Source organism: Glycine soja, chromosome 2 (genome assembly GCF_004193775.1).
Source record: "Glycine soja cultivar W05 chromosome 2, ASM419377v2, whole genome shotgun sequence".
Classification (NCBI taxonomy): Eukaryota; Viridiplantae; Streptophyta; class Magnoliopsida; order Fabales; family Fabaceae; genus Glycine; species Glycine soja.
Window position 1 is genome coordinate 12,640,549 of NC_041003.1, and position 21,275 is coordinate 12,661,823.

The window sequence follows — 21,275 nt, forward strand, 5'->3', positions numbered from 1 at the left end:
TTAAGATAGCTAAGATTCTTTTTACAATTACAAAAATATAGTGCGTGAAATATATATAGAAAAATTAAGGAAAAATAAAAGAGTGAAAATCTTAGTCGCTTTATTATATATATTTTGAATATCTTTACCTTGATTGCAAAATTCTTCATATAATGACCGTGATTCCATAATGTGCCGAGCTCACATAATTAATTGTCAAATTAGTGACGGTGAAGATATTTTATTGTAATAAATATTGCAAGTGTGACTATTTCGAATGTTCCCCCACCCGAAAACAAAATATATCTCAAAATTGACAAACAACCTAGGAGGAAACAAATTTGGCTAAATCCACATTTCCAATTTATCAAGTATATATATAAAAAGTAAACCATACCATCCATCCCTTCACTTGATAACTTTTAATATAAATAAAAGTGCTAGAACCCAAGTGATGATGCAGAAACTTCACCTGTGAATTTATAGAGGAAAACGGAGACCCCATTTTAATATTAATGCAATTATAAAAATGAGTTTAACGGGGATGCATATATTATTGAGAAATTTTTACACGTCAACCAATTTAAAAATCATTATTGGCATGATTTTTAGGTTAACTATTATAAAATTAATAAATTTAGAATTTAATAATAATATATTAATGGTAATAAGTTTATAGTGTTAATTAATTATAAAATATTCTTGATATAATTTTTAAGATAATTTTATTATAAAAGTAAAAAAATTGTCATACATTTTATAAGAGTTTAAGGGTTGTAAAATTTGTAAACTATTATTTAATCTCAAATAATTGTTGATATAATTTTTAATGTAATTATTATAAAAGTTAAATTTGTTATATATGATAAGTTATGATAAGTTATGATGTATAAAAATATTTTATATTATTTTTCTTAGCATGTGTTTCTCTTTGTATAACAATATATTTGTACAAAAATATCAACTTACTTTATACTAAAATTATAAAAACTGATTCGATCATTGACTTGATTAAAATATAGATCAATAGATCATAAGTTTAATTAGTGGGTCACTTAATATTTTTATACTTCAAAATAAGTTTATTATAAAGATGAAACTATAAATATTATATAATTATTTATTATTTTAAATTAATCTTTGGGTATTATTATTAAATTATCAAATGAAACTCTTATTTTCCATAATTAAATACAAAAATTATAGATGATTATAAACAAATTTAATAAAAATATATATTAAACATAAATATTAAATTATATAATAATAAATATAATAATAATTAGTTATTATATATTATTATGATGAAAAAATATTATAAGAACATTTTATATGTTTGTCATATTAAGTGATTCGTGTAATAATATAAAATTGTTTTACAGTTAAGATTATATGCTATTCTTTTTTTTCTTTTACCTAAAATAGCTATTTTCTTTAATATAGTATTCATTTATTATTTTATTTTTCTATTTTTCACTATTCTTTCTTACGAAGAACTTCTTTCTCTCTCTCTATATGATTTTTGTTCTCTCTTGGACCGTTTGCAGATTCTCTACATATCAAATTAATCCCCCATCCCCAAATATCCCGGAATGGAGAAAAATCACATTCCATTGATTTCGGGGAGAAGGGTAACATCCAGAAAGAAATAATATTAATATTAATTAATTAATTAATATTGATATATTTGATATATATGTGCATATTGCAGAACCGACCTTGAAACGATGGGTTCTCTTCTGGATTGTGGTTGTGGTTGTTGTTGTTCTTCTTGTTGTTGCTGAACTCACTGTAACTTCTCGTTTAGGGAGCCTCGGTGAGTGCTCTGATCATCACAAGTGTGCACATTGGATCAATTTTGATGCGCATTCTCTTCTGGGTATTCTTGTTTTTGTGCCAAAGCTTGAAAATTTTGGATCCAGAGTGCTTGCAAGAACTCAGTTTTTGAAGGCCTTTTCTGGGTTTTGCTTTGTTTTCAAACAACCTCTGTTGGTTTCTGTTTGTGGGCTCTGGCTTTTTTTCTTCTTCTTATCTCCTTCTATTAATTTTGTTATCTGGGTGATCCTTTTCACGTTTTTTATAAAGTTGTTAGTTCAGGGTTTTATATTCTATTTTTTATTTTTTGAGGAACAATTTTATTTATTTTTAGGTTGGATACAGAAGTGGTTGTTGTGTGTGACGTTGGAATTCTGATAATCTAATGGAGAAAATCCCTGCGTTCAATAGAGTTTTTCTTTTTTCTTTTTTGGCCTGCCTGTGTTCAATAGAGTCCTACTGTTTCTGTGGCAATTTTTAAACATGATATATAAATTTCACTCTTTGGGCCTGTAGGATCTTTCATTTAACATAACATATATTTTCTGGTTGAGTTTGGATTCTTTAAAGTGGGAGTTGTACTTTAAATAGTGTGTGAAGTTATTGCATATGTGCATATGTTTTACTACTATCTCAGCCATTCGTTCAACAGTTGTAATTGCACTTTTCTTTCAATTGTGCATCCTCCACTCCCTTGTTTAGAGGAGCCAAATCCTCTGTGGTTTACAGCACAATTGAGATTTATTGTTTAGCTATAATGTGACTTATCCTGCAAGGGCTTTAATGATTGTGTATTGGGGATCTTTCACAACACAACTTGTTAGTGCTTTTAATTTGAAGCTTTTACGTTTGCAATTTCTTCCAATGTTGATGTTCTGCCTAGAGAGTAGAGTGCAACTAGTTTGTGGGCTGCAGACGATGAAACAAAATTATAATTTCTATAATTAGTCATTAGAGGGTGTTCCCTGGCGTAGCGGTAAAGTTGTGCCTCGGTGACCGTTTGGTCTTGGGTTTGAATCCGGAAACAACTTCTTTGCATATTCAAGGGTAAAACTACATACAAGTACAATGACTCTCTCCCGTACCTTTGCATAGCGAGGAGCCTTTTGGCACCGGTGTACAGTTTATAATTAGTCATTACTTAGATAACTTCAATCTTTTTCCAGTAGGATGAGTTGGATGAGAACTACAGTTGTGTACAAAATTACATATCCACTGAAAAAAGATAGTAAGAATACTAAGGCTATTTTCTGGATTTATGTCTGAAAAATTAATTGTTTGATTAACAAACTATTATCCAACATTGTATGTTTGTGTAGTGATACGAGGATATATCTATGGGTCTAACATGAATGTATTTTCATTTATTTATTTATGTATTATCTAACAATGATTTCCTTTTTTTCCTCTTAAAAAGAAATCAAGAGTTGTTCAATGGCAAAAGATTCTGCTGATGCTGATTCCCATCACAGACGTCTTGGTCTTTTGAAAGATCAAGTTCACTTGGTTAAAAGGAAAGGCTTTGATCGCTATGAGATTGCTCCAATCCAAGACCAACTAGCATTTGAGAAGGGTTTTTTCATAGTGATTCGTGCATGCCAATTGTTATCCCAAAAGAATGAAGGAATAATATTGGTTGGGGTGGCAGGTCCTTCAGGGGCGGGGAAGACTGTATTTACTGAAAAGATACTCAACTTCATGCCCAGCATTGCAGTCATTTCAATGGATAATTACAATGATGCTAGTCGAATTGTTGATGGGAATTTTGATGGTAAATCATCATCTGGCCTTTTCTTATGTGATGCTTTTATCATTCTTACTATGGTGCATTATCAGGCTGCAGGCTGCATAGCATGATTAAACATAATTCTCCTGAGGGTAGGAATGGCATAGTTTATCTCTCCTGTGCTTTCCAAGTGTTAATTTGGGAATAAAATATGAAATGTTGGCTTCTGAATAATGAATACTTGTTTATTTATATATCTTGGTATATACTTCTTAACCCTTGACTTAGCTGTATGATGATACTGGTACAATGTGAATCATGTAGTACTCTACTGAACTTACCTAGGTATTTTTACCATCAACTGTCTGGTCTGAATTTGTTAGAACTTAGAACTGAGATGTTAAATCCACTTTTAGAATGGTAAGGCTATGGATGAAAGAAATCCATATGTAAATCCACTTTTAGCTGTCTGATGATACTGGTACAATGTAAATCTTGTAGTACTCTACTGAACTTACCTTGGTATTTTTACTGTCAACTGTCTGGTCTGAATTAGTTAGAACTTTTAACTGAGATGTTAAATCCACTTTTAGAATGGTAAGGCTATGGATAAAAGAAATCCATACGCTAAGTGGGTGTTAAGAATGTTAAGGATGGAAGAGGAAAATATTCTTATAAAAGACTCAGTGGTGGATAACTAAATTAAATAAATAAATGACTGAATACTTGCATTAGTTCCTAATAGGAAGAAAATGAAGTGTTGTTAATGTGGCATACATAATGCAAGTTATTGATCTTAGTACCTTGTATTTTTTTTAATCTGTGGGAATTGAAGACAGTATCAAGGGGTTTACAACAACTCACGCATCCTGCTAAACCAACTGAGCTAGACCCCCTTGACATCTCAGTACCTTGTATGAAAATTATTATTTTTTGTTTTAAACCTTTCCTCCTGTCTTCTGCCTCAGTGAGGTATGTGTACCTTGAAATTTCTTTAGGCTTCATTTGAAATTCAATCATTTGGGGGAGGTGATAGTATGTATGCCTATTACACTGTATGGGGTATTATATTCATGTTTTATTATGAAATTTAAACACTGGCTAACAGTTTTAAGTTAGGACACCAATGACCAATCTCTTGTGAACTCTGTTATTCCTTTGTGCAGATCCACGCTTAACAGACTATGACACATTACTCCAGAATCTGCACGATTTAAAGGAAGGAAAGCCAGTTCAAGTTCCGATATATGATTTCAAGTCCAGTTCACGTACAGGATACAGGTTAAATTTTAAGTCATCTTGACTCTTGAGTAACTACACAATTTGGTATATTTTGAGGAGTTGAAAAATTGTTCTCTTGGGACAGTGATCAGGGAACACTATTTTGAGGAAAGTAAACATTAAAAAGATAAAAAAGAGAAAATATCTTATATTTGGGTAATAATTTGCAATCGGTAGATATGGGTGTGTATGAGAATATTCTGTACCAGCTTCTGTATTACTTTTCTGTTGTAGATGCGTATTTCCTCTGTCACTCTCAGTCATTAGGGAGTTAGGTTAGTTCTAACTCTATAAATACTACCTATATGGCACTTCTTAGTCAGTTGATTGAATAATAGAAAAATTCAAAAATTAATTTCTTATCAAATTCTCCAAAACTCTTTAATTGAAACCCTAATAAGGTGTAGGGATGTAGCCCTGTACCATTGTTTCATATTGGCATTCAAGATTTCAAGTTCTGTTAGATGTTTCTGATTTCCAGCAATTTCAATGTAAATCTAAACTTTAAGATTAAATGTAATTCAAAGCTGGTTGCAATTGATTCAGAGTACTCCATTAAGTCCATTTTTTATTACTATGCCCTCAATTTCATATTAAAAATTTACCCTGCTTACAGGACAGTAGAAGTCCCGAGTTCTCGAATTGTGATTATAGAGGGCATCTATGCCTTGAGTGAGAAGTTGCGACCTCTGCTGGACCTTCGAGTCTCTGTTACAGGAGGAGTTCACCTTGACCTTGTAAAACGAGTTATACGTGATATACAACGAGCTGGTCAAGAACCTGAAGAAATTATTCATCAAATATCAGAGACGGTTCATACGTTTATAATTCCTTTGGTCTTTTTATACAGATTTGGAAAATATGTGTTTCCAGAAGTGCTTAAGTTTAAACATTTTCAGGTGTATCCAATGTACAAGGCATTTATCGAGCCAGATCTCCAGACAGCACACATAAAAATCATCAACAAATTCAATCCATTTACTGGATTCCAGAGTCCTACTTACATATTAAAGGTAATAACTCATTATTTTAAATCCACTTGTATAAATGAAAGGAGGAAAAACGGATAGTTCTGTTGGTTCTGATGTTGATGTGTGACATCTTAATGAAAAATCCTTTGTATAACTGTTCTAGTCAGGAAGGAATGTAGAAGTTGATAAAATTAAAGCTGTTCTCGCTGAGGATTTTAAGGAAACAACAGAGCAAACTTATGACATATATCTTCTACCACCCGGTGAAGATCCAGAAACTTGCCAATCATATTTACGGATGCGAAATAAAGATGGGAAATACAGTCTCATGTTTGAGGTTTGGTTCCTTGATATATTTTATATTTTGGTGTGACCTGATTGTCCATTCAATAGGTGATATCAGATTTACTTATAAGAATGTAGTTGAATCAAAATATGGGAGAAAGATAAATAGGACATTGAATAGTTGATTACTTGATTTAGATTGTTATGCTGTGTTTAGACACAAACCATAACATTATTTATACAATTGATTTAGGTCAAGTACAAGTGTAGAACAACCATGGCACCGTCATAGCGCTACAACGGGGCGTTTTTGGACCATTCACTATCAATTATTTTGCATTGTATGATGTTGTTTAACATATATGCCAAGGTGCCGTGGTGGAGTTTCCCCAGTGTGAATAAGTTATGCCGTGTTTGGACACAAACCATAAGATGTATTTATAAAATTGATTTAGGTCAAGTACAAGGGTAGAACAACCAATGTTATTAAATAATCATTATGGCGCCATCATAATTCTATAACATGGTGTTTTTTGGACCCTTCCACCATTCACCATCTGTTATTTTCCATTGCATGGTGTTGTCTGCCATATCTGCCATGGTGCCCGCTATGCCACAGTGCCGTGGCGGAGATACCCCCTGCTCTTCTGTTTTTTTTTTTGGTTTCATTTTAAAAAACCCTTTTATGGGTTAGTTTGTACTTGAAGCATATTGAACCACCATTTCAACATGCATATTCACTCTTTCTCTCTCGTCAGTCTCGTGAAAGTGAAAACCTAGGGTTTCACTTGTCTTCTCTCTTGTGAACCTCCGAAGCTGTGCCCAAGCATTCAGGTCTTCTCTGTTTTTTTTTCTTCAAAATTTCAGAGTTTAGTTCTCTGGTTTTTAGAATTTCAGAATTTAGTTTTCTGTTTTTTAGAATCATGTTGTTCTTGCTTTTTATTTATTAAACCAATTCTTTTTCACTTATTGGACAATGATGTGCACCTAAAATCAATTCTTTTGAGACTTGTCATATTTTGAGGCTTACATCCGCTATTGATAGCATTGAGTACAACTAGTACAAGCCCAACCTAATAAAATTGGTAAAATAATAAATCTCCTACAACATGAATAACTTGATTTTCAAAATGATGTCTGTAACTGTAAGGATATTTAAAAGGGAAGTTTATAAGAAAAAGATATTTAATGGATAATGATGCATAACATGGTTATCAAATTGCATAACAAGGCCATATTCCAATTCATTGTCAGATTCGTATTGTTTGAGAACTTAGTTGTTTGACTTGCACGATGAATTTCAAATTGTGTGATTTGTATAATTACTAACATAAAAAACCCTGACAAGGATATTTGATAAGCTTATAAAACATAGTTAGTAGAAAATGATGCATATTAGAACAGTTGTATGTAATTGGCTCCAAGTAACTAGGAGAGTTTTGTTTTACAGACGATATGGAAATTTGATCCGTGCAGCAGGATTTAAGTAGCTAAAATAAACCTTGCTGGTTGTGGAAGTTCAAGTCATTGAAAAGATCTTGCATTTTTGTATAGGATTTAGTAATTTATTTGAGATTTAGGAATCTTCTAAGTGTGATAAATGTCAGTTTTTCAGTTGAAATTGAAAATGTTTACTGCATAAGTATGGTGTTAAAAGATTGTGTTTACCATATAAAAGGTACACTGTATCATATGATGCATAGACTTGACCTTGCAGTATAAATCCCAAATTTGACGCTACCGTTAGCATTGACATTTGACTGGCATTGGCAACTACTGTTAACTACCATGGTCGTCACCAAAGAATAACCAGTAATGACTATTGAACACTACCCAACTGAAATTGATGATATTTCAAGGGGGTTGGAAAGTAATTAGACAGTTAATAACTAACAGAATTGGTTATAGTCTGTTAGGGAGTAGAACACTGAATAGAGAGGAGGGAGAGAAGGGTGTGGAAGAGTATAGAGTAGGTGAGGAGCTCTCATATCATCCTCAATGTTACTTCTGGTTACATTGACCGGAGTGGTATAAATAAGAATTCTGGGGCTGATGACACAAGGAACTATATGAAGCTAAACATCTTTTTGAAGTTTGAAATCAGCTCTTTCAAAAATTTGTCATTTTTCTTCCCTAACGTATCTTTATTCACTTGCATATGATGTTAGAATGTTGAAAACAAAGTTAATTTACATCTGAAAAGACTATTACTTTAGCGGAGGAGGAGATTGACATTTGATCTTCACTAGAAAGGGTGAAGTAATTTTATAGAAAGTGAGTGCACGTATATAGAGAATTATGCTTTGAAATTCTTTGCATTACACTCGAAAAAGGTGCACTAGATTATTGTGTTCAGAACAGATTGCCACATCATCATTTATTGCCCCTCCTAAACACTCTGAACTGCTACGCCAATTGATGAATGACCATAGTTTGGAATTCTGTTTTGATGCTTGAACATTTTCAATTTTGCTGTTTTTCCAATGTTGGGTTTATTAAGCTACAAGTTTGTAGTAGAATTACTTCTGTAGAATTTTAGTGTAAGACTTTCATTTTTGCACTTTAGAATTTGAAAGGCTCATAGTTTGTTGGTTAGTGACTTCCTCTTTCATTTCTTTTTGGACCAGAATAGTACTCATTTTGTTGCCTTGATATGCTATTAAGATCTCATATCTTTTGTGTTTTGCATATTATATATATATACCAATTCCCCACACTTGATTTGTGGAGAATTTTTACACGGTGTTAACTAATTGATGTCTTATAACTTTTCAGGAATGGGTGACAGATAACCCATTTGTCATATCACCAAGAATTACTTTTGAGGTCAGTGTGCGCCTTCTTGGTGGACTAATGGCTTTGGGATACACAATAGCTACTATCCTTAAGAGAAACAGCCATGTCTTTTCTGATGATAGGGTTTGTGTGAAACTAGATTGGCTTGAGCAACTTAATAGACATTATGTTCAGGTAATACTAGATTTAGTCTATAATACTATAATTCTATAATACTACCATTAAATGCTTTACCGGGATATATTTTTTGAAATTCCTCTGTTTTTTAGATTTCTTGTTTAGATGTGCACTTTTATTTATCTACATGATTGCACTCATTGAAATAGCTTGGTTGTTAGAATTTATGGGAGTCAATAAATATTTATATTTGATTGAGTTTCAATTGCACTTAATGGTAATAAGTTTTATGACAAGCTGTTCATTTTTAAACTTTTAACCTAAAGCTTGAGAGATTATAACTTCTTTAAGAAATAATAGATCTCAAATAACTTGTTTCTTTTGTGTGTGGTTTCACCATTCTATGGAAAGATCTTCCAAAGAAAATACACATTTGAAGTTAAAATTGTTAAAATTATTATGTGACCACCCTTTTATTTCCATGTTGACTTGGGTTGCTTCTGGTAAAAGGTTTTGTTTATCATTTGACAGTGACAGGTTAAACATTTTGTACTTTCATTTTTTTTTTATATTTCTTTTGATTTTTTGATTGATAACACATGTTTCACTGATTTGTTTGAAATTTGGAATCTATTGATAAACAGGTACAAGGAAGAGATCGTTTAGTTCTAAAATATATAGGAGAACAGCTGGGTCTAGAAGGTTCCTACATTCCTCGTACCTACATTGAGCAAATTCAAATTGAAAAGCTTGTGAATGAGGTTATGGTATGACTGCTTCCCATCAGCTAATATGTTTTCCTGTGTCATCATTTTCTGTCTAACTGTTCCACAGGCCCTACCAGATGATTTGAAGACAAAGCTCAGCCTAGATGAGGATTTGGTGTCAAGCCCTAAAGAAGCACTATCTAGAGCCTCTGCCGACAGAGTTGCCATGAGAAATAAACATCTGAGGAGGTGAAAATTTCCATCGAAATACATAATGAGAAACCACTGAAAGACCTTGCTCAAAATGCTTTTACTAAAAAAATGAATTTTGATAATATTCAATAGTGTTGATTAATCCATAGCTAACCCTACCTATTGGGACTAGGCTTATTTGATGTTATTGGAAAATAGCTGGTGACATATCATAACCACGAACCACCCATTGGTAAAACAGTGAAGCTATTCAGTGCTATGTTTTAAGAAAATCGATTTTCTTGTTTGACCAGCATGAATGATGTTGGTAGTGGTACTGTCTTAGATAATCTAGTAAATTATGTTTAGTTACATCTTTTGACCAGGTTTTAACGATTCTATTCTAATCGGGTATTCGTTGTGATGTTGAGAAAATTTAGTAGATTTTGCTGAAGAGAGAATGTGTGAGATCATCTAATTCTAAGCAGGGCAAGAGTAGTTTACTATGGGAAACATGTTATATACTTGGAAAACTTCTTTTCAGTTACCTAATAATATTACTATTGTTTATGTTCATCAGTGGAATATCACAGTCGTATACCAATCAGAGGGACAAAAATCTAGCTAAGGTTACTGGATATGGTGCCAACAATGGAAGGTTTGGTGAAAAAAATTTAGATTCCACCGCAATGCCAGTAAATCAGGTAAATTGGGTTACTTGTAGTGGTTGTTAATTCCTGTAAAGATACCGAATTCTTATAATCACTTTTATATTGGTCCATTCCCCAATAACCATCTACTTTTTGTCTTCATTTACCTAATATTTTGTAGGGAGCGATCAATCAGCTTTCGGACCAAATTTCTGCCCTCAATGATAGAATGGATGAGTTTACAAATCGCATTGAAGAGCTGAATTCCAAGTTAACCATAAAGAAAAGTTCTCCAAGTCAACAAAACATGTCACTTCAAGCTGAGACATGCAATGGATCTGCTCCCACCTCTCACTTCATCACTAGTTTGGGCAATGGTTCCCTAACTGGATCTAAAATGACAAATTCCTCTTCGTCGTCGCAGTTAGCTAAAGAGTCTCCTTTGATGGATGAGGTATTCTTGAGTCTTATATGTCACTTTCAGAGTATTTTATACTCCAGTGTTTTGACCGAAGTTGATTCTTTGGGAGGTGTGATTTTTGAGATGGAAATGTTAGATGCTTTCAATTATAACTGCTGAATTTAGAAGAGAGAAATAGAGACATGAATGGAGTTCCTTAAGTGAAATTGTTAGGAATCTCCTTCTGAGATTAGAATACTGAAATCCTAATAAAAAAAACTCTATCTCACAGAAGAGAAAAATACTGAAACTTCCTCTAAATTGAACAAAGAACCAATAACACAATAGAACCAAGGTAAACAAGTTTACCCCCAAAAGGAGCACTCTCCTTTTCTCACTGGAACTCCTAGTTACAAAGATTTTCCAAAACAAATCCCCTCATCTATAACAAAAGGACAATATAAAGGAAAACAAACTTCCTAACAGACTTAATAACAAACTGTAACAGATTCCTATCAAAAGCTAACTAACAAACTAATAACAAATATAACAAACTCCTAATCAGTTAGTCAATTACAAGTGTTTTCCCTTTTATATCCTATATTGGACCCTTTCTTCGTTCTATAATAAACCTGCAGAGGTTTATCAGAGTTATAGTGCATCCCAAAATCATTCTCAACAATTCTCCCTTCACCATAAACAACCTTGTCCTCAAGGTTGAAATCGGGAAACTGATTTCTGATGGAGAAGGTGTCTTCCCAAGTGGCTTACTCCAGGAGCTTTCCTTGCCAATGGACCAGCACCTAGGGGACTTTTGTCCTGAGAGATTGATGGGTAAAGGCTGGTAAATCCGGTTGTGCCTTGCAATTTTGTTGGAAGTTCAGGTTCAATGGATGGTGCCCTTTTGCCTTCTGAAGTTGGGATACATGGAATACTGGGTGTATCCGAGCCTGCTCTGGAAGTTGTAATTTGAAGGCTACAACTCCCATTTGTTTTAATACCAAATAAGGTCCATAATACTTGACCGCTAGTTTAAGATGTATCTTGGTAGGCATGGAAATTTGTTTGAGGCTTGATTCTGAGATAAACCCAATCTCTTGGCTGAATTTGAGAGATTTTCCTATGCACATTTGCATAATGAGCCATCTGATTTTGTGCTTTCTGTAAATGGAATTTAAGCTGCTTCAAAGTCTCATCTCTGTCCATGAGATCTTGTGCAACAACTTCCACTAGTGTTTCTCTAGGAACAAACCTAGCCAAAGAAGGTGGTGGCCTCCCATAAACCACTTCAAATGGTGTGCAGCGTGCAACCCCTTGGGGGTTGGTATTGTACCAGTATTCAGCCCAAGGTATGAATCCTGCCCAGGATTTTGGCTGCTCGGAACAAAAACACCTTAGATAAGTCTCCAAGGTTTTGTTAAGGACCTTTGTTTGTCCATCAGACTCAGGGTGGTAGGCTGTACTCATGTTCAAAGTAGTTCTCTGTAATCTGAAAAGTTCCTCTGCCAAAACTTACTCATGAAGGTGGGATCCCTGACACTAACAATGGAGATTGGCACACCCATGTAATCTGATGATTTCTTTAACAAAAATCTCAGCTATGGACCTAGCAGTATATGGGTGTTTGATCAAAATGATGTCCATATTTACTCAACCTATCCACTACTACGGGCACAACATCAAAGCCTTTTGATTTAGGAAGTCCCACAATGAAATTCATGCTGATTTCTTCCCATATGGCCTTAGGAATGGGTAAAGGTTGCAGTAACTCTGTTGGGGAGGAAGCCTGATATTTACTCCTTTGACACACATGGTAGGCTGCTACAAAATTAGTGATTTTCCCCTTCATGCCAATACAAAAAAGAGATTGAGCCATCCTTCTACAAGTTCTGTAGATACCTGAATGCCCACCTATACTAGAAGTATGGAATTCCTGGAGGAGTTTAGGGATCCATGTTGAATCTGGTGATAAAACTAACCTGCCTTTATAGTATAGTCTGTCATGCTCCAAGGTATATTGAGGATGTGAGTTAGGGTTTACTTTTAAGTCCTCTAAAATTTTGGCTAAGACAGGATCCTTCTTAACTTCTTCAATTTCTGGAATGTCAGGCCAAAAGGGCCTTGATATTCCTTGCAGTTCCTTATCTTCATCCCTCCTAGATAACGCATCAACAACTCTATTTGAAACTCCAACCTTGTACACAATTTCAAACTCATACCCTAACAATTTTGCCAACCAGTTTTGTTGGTTTTGAGTTGTTATTCTTTGCTACAAGAGGTACCTTAGACTCTTCTGATTAGTAAACACAGTGAATTTCTGACCTAAGAGATAAGGCCTCCAGTGTTGAATTGCTAGAACTAGGGCCATTAATTCCTTTTCATAAATTGATTTAGTGAGTGTTAAATCTGCCAAAGCCTTGCTGAAATAAGCAATCGGCCTTTTTTCTTGAGTTAACACAGCCCCTACTCCCTTTCCTGATGCATCACATTCTATGGAGAATTTTTTTGAGAAATCTGGCATTGATAGTACAGCAGCTGTGGTGACAACCTGCTGCAATTGGGTAAAGGCCTCAGTACTTTCACTAGTCCACTTGAAATTTTCCTTCTTCAATAAATCAATTAGGGGTCGAGCTATTTGTCCATAGTTGCAAATGAATCTTCTATAGTAACTGGTAAGTCCCAAAAACCCTCTCAAAGCTTTAAGAGTCTTGGGTAAGGGCCACCGCAAACCAGCTTCTATCTTTTGGGGATCCATTGATACCCCATCCTTAGAGATAATATGCCCAAGATATCCTATCTTAGTTTTTCCAAAAGTACACTTCTTCTGATTGGCAAACAAAGAGTGTTCTGATAGTCTGGCCAACACTTGTCTCAAGTGCTTTAAATGACCCTCCTTTGTTTTGTTGTAAACCAAAATATCATCAAAGAAAACCAAGACATACCTTCGAAGAAAAGGCTTAAGGGTGGCATTCATAGCACATTGGAAAGTTGCTGGAGCATTTGTTAATCCAAATGGCATTACTAGAGATTCGTAATGCCCTTGATGAGTTCTAAAAGCTGTTTTTGGAATGTCTGCCTCGTGCATTCTTATTTGGTGATATCCAACCCTTAAATCTATTTTGGAGAAATACACAGCTCCACTTAGTTCATCCAACTGTTCCTCTATCACTGGAATGGGGAATTTGTCTGGTATTGTAGCTTTGTTTAGAGTCTGATAGTCCACGCAAAATCTCCAACTTCCATCCTTCTTCTTCACCAAGATAACTGGACTGGAATATGGGCTGTTGCTGGATCTAATGATTTCTGAAGCCAGCATCTCAGCTACCTGGGTTTCTATCTCATTTTTCTGCAAGTGGGGATAACGATAAGGCCTTACATTAATTGGATCTGTCCTGGCTTTAATTGGAATTCGGTGATCTATCCCTCTAGGTGGTGGCAACCCTTTTGGTTCATGAAAAATTGTTACAAATTCAGTTAATACCCCTTGTAATTGTTTGGTTTGGTTTGCTATCAGCCCTTCCTCTTCTATATTACTTTTCTCCACAACCTAGAGCATAGACATTATGTCTACTTTTGCCTTGTCAAGTTTCTTAAGTGCCTTGGAAGAAATCATTGCCTTGGACACTTTGGGATCTCCTTGTATGATCATATTCTGTACTTGATGAATGAAGGACATGCTTAGGGTCTGCCAATTTGCTTTAATTTCCCCCAAAGTGGCCAGCCAGGCCACACCAAGAATCAAGCCAACTCTGCCTAAGTTAAACAAAAAGAAATTTCCTTATATCATATATGGCCCCAGCTGCACCTTCAGGTTTTGGCAGCAACCTTGAGTGGATTTTCTATTCCCGTCCCCTAATCTTACATAATAGGGTTTGGTTGATTCGAGCTTGAGTCCCAATTTGCTGGATATAAAATTGTGACTTGCTCTGCCGTCTATCAAAGTCAACACTTCTTGTCCCTGCAATTCACCTTTTAACTTCATAGTTTGAGATTGTGTCAATCCTCCTGCTGAACATATTGATAGATCCATCCATTGGCATTCCACATTAGGAGCTTCCTCTCTCTTTTCCTCATGTTCGTTCTCCTCTTCCATTCTTGAAATCTCTATCTATCTATTCATGCTCGGCCAAGATTAACACCCTCATGGTTTTTTTGGGACAGCGGTGACCTGGTCCAAAAGTATTTCCGTAATGATAACACCTTCCTTCATCTCTCCTCTTGACATATTCAGCATAAGGAATGGTTCGAGTTCCCCTAGTTCTAGAGAAACTTGGGTTTGGCCACTGAAGACATGGATCCTTGTGAATTCCGAGTCCTACCGTTGGACGCTTAGGCACTGTTTGCACCTCCAAATGCCCCTGCACGAGGTATAACTCCACCGCCAACTTGGTACCTAAAACCTACACCTGAACTTGCCCCTCGTCCCTGTGTGTTCCAATAGCTCTGCATCTATTTCATTGCTTCTTCAACGTCACATGCTACTTCCATGGCTCGTGTGAGGTCCCTAGGATCATGTGGGCGAACCAGACTTCTAATATCTTGGCGCAGACCAGCCAAGAAATACCCCAATATTTGGTCCTCCGCACTAGGTTTGGCTTGAGCAACCAGAAGCTCAAATTCTTGAACATACTTCTCGACTCCTCCGATTTGTCTTAGAGAAGCCAATCTTTCATATACTGTTCCTCTCCCGTTTCCTCCAAACCTTCTTATCAAAGCATCTGCAAATTCTTTCCAAGATGGATTCTTGGATTTTAGACGCCAATACTAAAACTAGTGTACTACATTTCCCTCCATACTAAAGAATGCTAGCCTTAACCTCTCCGAGGTTTTAACTTGCTGCACCTCAAAGAATTTTTCAGCTCTAGCCAGCCACCCCAAAGGATCGTGACCTTCAAAAGTGGGTAATTCTACTTTCATGACTCAAGAATGAAGGGGCACATCCTTATCTTCTCAGTTTCGCCACTCTTTTCCTCTTCTTCCCAAGGCTTTTCATTCTTGTTCACAGAATGGTCTCCCACTACTGAAGGTGTTTTCTTGTTCATTTGTAACAACAAATCTTTGATGAAATCTATATCTGTCTTCATCTCTGTCAACTTCTCCCCATGTACATCAACTACCTTCTTCAACGCTCCAACCCGATTCTCCATTGTGATGATGTTGTATCCGGTAGGTCAGACCAATTTGTTAGGAATCTCCTTCTGAGATTAGAATCCTGATAAAGAAAACTCTCTCACAGAAGAGAATACTGAAACTTCCTCTAAATAGAACAAAGAACCAAGAACACAATAGAATCAAGGTAAACAAGTTTACCCCCAAAAGGAGCATTCTTATTTTCTCACTTGAACTCCTAGTTACAAAGATTTTCCAAAACAGATCGCCTCATCTACAACAAAAGGACTATATAAAGGAAAACAAACTTCCTAACAAACTGTAACAAATTCCTATCAAAAGCTAACTAACAAATTAATTACAAATATAACAAACTCCTAATCAGTTAGTCAATTACAAGTGTTTGCCCCTTTATATCCTGTAGATGCATATATGCTGTATGAAGCTTTTGATGATGCCAAAAAGATGAAAGCTATTCAAACATTGATTCAAGTCAAGATCAAGAAATGAAGAGAAACAATTTACAAATAGTCCTTTACATGTTAAAAGAATCTCTTAAAGAGGTTGTAAAGGTTTGGCCTTAAAAGATAAACTTTCAAATATCTTACAAAACTTTTAGTAAATATTTCAGTTTTGGAAAAATATATTTTCTCTCTGGTAATCGATTACCAGAGGCTGTAATCAATTACCAGAAGCAAGAATGGTTTTAAACAGCTTTCATAAAAGATTTGAAATTTGAATTTTAAATGTGTAATCGATTACCAAAAGCAAAACTGTTTTAAAACAACTTTTAGAAAGTTTGAATTTGAAATTTTAATTGTGTAATCGATTACCAGTCAAGAAAATTTTTGAAATTCAAACTGAAGAGTCATAACTCCTCAAAATTAACCGTGTAATCGATTATCACACATCTATAATCGATTACCAGTGAAGAAATTTTGAAAATAACTCTGAAAAGTCACTACTCTTCACAAGTTTTTTGAAAGGTCACCAAAGGCCTATAAATATGTGACTTGTACTAAAAATTCTTTAGAATTTTTTCAGAACATTCATTGTCCTATCCTCTCACAAGAAAACCTTTGGTCAAACACTTGCAAAATTATCAAGGATTCTTATAAGTTCTTCAACTTGTATCATTCTTCTCTAAAAGAGAGAGAAACATTCTTCTGTACTTCAAAGTAATCAATTGTTAATCAAGAGATAATAGGTCTCTTGATTAGTAAAGTTCTTTGAACACAAGGGAAGAGTATCTCTAGGTGATTCAGAAATTGTAAAAGGATTTACAAGTTAGTGAAAATCTCAAGTGGGTTACTTGAGGACTGGACGTAGACATAGGGCGTGGCCAAACTAGTATAAAACTAAGTTTGTAATTATCTCTTCTCAAAACTCCTTTAATTTATTGCATTTTAATTTTACTTTGCATATTTTAAAGAAGTATCAATTAAATTGTTCTTTATTTCTTTTCTATTAAGTCTGCATATTCCTTTTAAAGAGATAATTAAAATTTGTTAGGAAAAATTTATTAAACTTAATTCATCTCCCTCTTAAGTTATTAAGGCCACTTGTTTAACATATCCTATATTGGACCCTTTCTTTCTTCTATAATAAACCTGTAGAGGTTTATCATAGTTATAGTGCATCCCAAAATCATTCCCAATAGAAATTGGTTTCTTATGTAGTACATCCTCTATGCAGAACACTAGATGCATTTAACATGCGATACATGTGGATATTCTAACACTAACCCTCAAGATAAATTGTACCAAGTTTTAAGCTTGTTATAAATAAACCCTTTTAAAAAATAGGCAAATGTAATACGGGATCCACTAAACTTAGATGAATAGGCAAAAATGTAATGTTGGATTTTGGAAACGTAAAGGATTCTATATTTTATTACCATGGTAGTGGAACTGGACGTGATAGGTCGTGTAAGATTGCAACTTGTTGATATCATATTGAGTTTAGAGGGAGAGAAAAAGAGAAATACAAAGGAAGCGAGACAGGATAGAAATCCTTGTGTGAAATTGGTTTCTTATGCAATACTTCCTTCATGCAGAGTGGCAGTATATAGAGTATGTGAGTATTATTTTCTAAGCTAAGAATAGATGAGTGCTATTTCTTAGATCTTTTAGATTTTGGACTTTGGGGCTATCTCAACCTCAAAATTGGTTTGTCAGTGAAGATTGCCCAAGCTTTATAAGCAGTATTTAAACCTTATCTTAGTCAGTGTGGGACTGAACACACCCGCCCCTTCAATGCTGCAATTAAAGCATCTTAAAAGAGGACACAATTAAGCCTGGACAAGACCATGAGGGTGATCGCAATTAAGGCAATTTTCAAACACACCTCATGATCATGGCTATGTGCCTGGAGGGTGACAATGTAGGTGGCCTAATAACTGATCTAGAATAGATTTGGTACTATCTTAGAATTTGAGCTTAAGGTTTAACTAAATCTCACAAAACCAACCAGTAAGGTGATGGTTGCCTAAGCTTTATAAGCACTACTAGGCCTTATCTCTAGTCAATGTGGGATTAAACACACCCTTTTGATACTGCAATTAAGGCGAGATAGAGGTGACTGCCATTAAATATTAATGTGACTTACCAACGGATACTAATTGAATAATTCTTATGAACATTGACTCTTTGTTCATCTGAGTAGAAATGGAGTGGAAGGCAATAAAGTGTAGGTAGATAGGATAGAAGTATCAAATTTTGTTCGTTTGTTGTGATAAGGGCTTGGGTATTATGAGGTGTCTATGTCCCACATCAAGTAATATGGGATATGCTTGGTGGAGTACTTAATTGGTTTGGGTCAACCCCCTTGACAACTAGCTTTTAAGGGAGAGTTTCCCAAGTGGGTGCTTATTAATTAGTATACAAATAGGCTGAATTGAAAGACCGAGTCAAGTATCGTAGAGTGTCATTTGCTGAGACACTGACTCTCAGATACGGTGCTATGGTAGGGACTTGGGTATTATGGGATCCCTAAGTCCCAAGTTGAGTAGTGTGGGATGCTTGTTAGAGTACTCAAGTGGCTTGGCTCAACCACCGTGACAACTAGCTTGAGGGAGGGGTGTCGATGTGTTTTGATGCTTATCTGTTTGAGAAAAGAAATAGGGAAAGAAGCCATTAAATAATTTATATTTCTATGTCAAGAAAAATATAATGGAGTGATTTTTTTAATTAACATATATATATTTTTTCATATAATTTGTTTATTTCTTTCCTCTTTTTTACTCTTCCAAAGAAGAGAAAAGAATTCTTTTTTTACTTCTATTTTTTTCTATCCAAACTACACATCTTTTCTACTCTTTCTCTTTTATGTCTTTCTTTACTTCTTTCCTTTTTATATTTTATTACTAAAAACAAGTTCAGTTTCTCTCGTGTAGTTAAATTCATAATTTTGTTGTTCTGTGCTTATTGCCTTATCCTAATGATAGGAACTTATAATAGATTAAAGATGGGGGAGTGAAAAAAAAGGAAAAATGATTACTAAAATATGGGATCCCTTGAAAGTTGCAGGGTGGTGGGTAATGGAAGTCATGATTTACAAAAAAATAGTTCTGCACTTGTTTCTTGCTATTGTGTAGATTCTGGTATTCTACCCGATGTTCTTTTTATTGATACAAGATGTTAGTGGTCTAGCTCTAGAGCCATTGGTTTGACTTATGAAAGTAAACTATCATAAGTTTTTCGTTCTTGGTGTATAGTTTTTTTGGTCTAGCTCCTGTGTTTATGGCTAAATTATTAAATGGAGAAAAACGGTAGCAACCAATAGAAGTTTTTGGAAATTATCCAGTAATGGTTTTGAATTAACTGGGGTGCAATTTTTTTTCTTTTAAAGTTCCAAAGTTTTCTATTTTTTGTTGAATAGAATTTGTTCTTTGCTTTTATTGTGTAAAAGTTCTGGGCTCTTAGCATAAGCCAATACAATGCTGCAAATGCATATAAACAAACTGAATCACCAAGGTGTGCATGTATGACTCTGATGAATGTTGCATTAGCTCTTATTGATATACTTGATTACTGTGTGTCATCAGATATCAAGCATTGGACGCAGTCAGCGTCAGATCATGCATCAATTGGACAATCTCAATAATCTTCTCAGGGGGAGCTTGGGGGAGAAGTCTCACCCAACAAGAACCAACAGCAGGAAAAGCATTGACATGTCATCGGATTCCGTGGGAGCTCGTGTTATGGTGGTGGCGGCAGTTGGTTGTTTGGGGATCTTCTTGATGAAGGTTTTGTTGAACAAAAAGTGATTCATTCCTCTAGGTATAGTCAGTGGTTTAGGTTCAAAGATATTTTTCTTCACTGTGACAACCCTTCTAGTAAGAAAGGTGTTGAGGCATTAACAGTTGAAGATAGATTCAGGAGACAGTCTTTTTAGGATCATTTGAGGGTCGGTGAGAGGATGATGCCCACTTGAAATTTTGTCACTTCGTGGGCTTATTGCTTTGTTATCACAATTTTATGCCATTTTCAACACTACAAAGTAGAGTCTTTGGTTTAGAATCTTGATTAGGTGGTATTCCATACACCTTTCTTTCAACATTTTTAATCTTTAAATAAGTTGGTAATAGTGAGGTCAATTTAGCCACAACTATGACAACATAACTGAGGTAGAAAATGCGGCAAATACTGACAATGTACCATGGTGTTACAAGCAAATTGTTACAAATGAAACAAATCATGCTGTTACCGAGTGAATGGTGCCTGTTACCCTGTTGCTTTCTTGAGTTCCTTCATTTTCTTGTGCAAATGCCTCTTCGCTAGCATTATATATATTATATTCATTCTTTTACACTTAGTTGCGTATGATTTATTTGGAGTAATTTTACAGTATACTCCATTCACTCTATTTTTTTATAATGAAAACAGAATGGCATGTTGTGTAAATTAGGATTCAGTATTTTTCTTAGTTCAGTATATTAGAACGCTAGTGTTTAGGAAAATTCAGGTGTGGTGGGATTAAAATTGTCTATGAAATACAAGGTTTAAAAATGTCCTTTAAAAATGTCTTTATTTGATTTTAGTGCTTTAAAAAAAATCTTTAAAGCACTAAAATCAAATCAAGACAAATTTTTAAAGGATATTTTTAAGCCTCTTATTTTGTAGACATAAAAAACTTATGATGTCTTTATTTTAATTTTTATTTGTAAGTTCAACTCATTATTCAACATTGCTATAAAAAAAATCATGTTTGTCCTTATATCTTGTTCTGTTAGAATTTTTTCTTATC

The 21,275-nt window shown here is 34.6% G+C and overlaps 1 protein-coding gene across 3 annotated transcripts; it reads left to right on the top strand.

The window, feature by feature from the left end:
- Positions 1 to 1,487: 1,487 nt before the first annotated feature.
- LOC114388212 (inorganic pyrophosphatase TTM2-like) lies at positions 1,488 to 20,755 on the top strand. 3 transcript variants are annotated; one of them, XM_028348587.1, is made up of 13 exons: positions 1,488 to 1,610; positions 1,691 to 1,795; positions 3,212 to 3,565; positions 4,687 to 4,801; positions 5,418 to 5,613; positions 5,701 to 5,814; positions 5,936 to 6,109; positions 8,833 to 9,027; positions 9,615 to 9,737; positions 9,805 to 9,926; positions 10,450 to 10,573; positions 10,701 to 10,973; positions 20,074 to 20,755. In XM_028348587.1, the coding sequence occupies exons 3-13, from the start codon at positions 3,229 to 3,231 to the stop codon at positions 20,293 to 20,295; spliced, it is 1,995 nt and encodes a 664-aa protein (XP_028204388.1). In that variant the 5' UTR covers positions 1,488 to 1,610; positions 1,691 to 1,795; positions 3,212 to 3,228; the 3' UTR covers positions 20,296 to 20,755. The 3 variants fall into 3 exon arrangements, with proteins under 3 accessions (XP_028204388.1, XP_028204379.1, XP_028204396.1); XM_028348578.1 differs by having other exon boundaries at positions 1,495 to 1,795; XM_028348595.1 differs by lacking the exons at positions 1,488 to 1,610; positions 1,691 to 1,795 and adding an exon at positions 1,817 to 2,841.
- The last annotated feature ends 520 nt before the right edge of the window (positions 20,756 to 21,275 follow it).

Coding starts and splice junctions, on each gene's coding strand:
- LOC114388212 (XM_028348587.1), top strand. CDS start 3,229: ATGGCAAAAGATTCTGCTGATGCTGATTCCCATCACAGACGTCTTGGT. Junction 3,566..4,686: donor TGTTGATGGGAATTTTGATG/GTAAATCATCAT, acceptor TCCTTTGTGCAG/ATCCACGCTTAACAGACTAT. Junction 4,802..5,417: donor AGTTCACGTACAGGATACAG/GTTAAATTTTAA, acceptor CCCTGCTTACAG/GACAGTAGAAGTCCCGAGTT.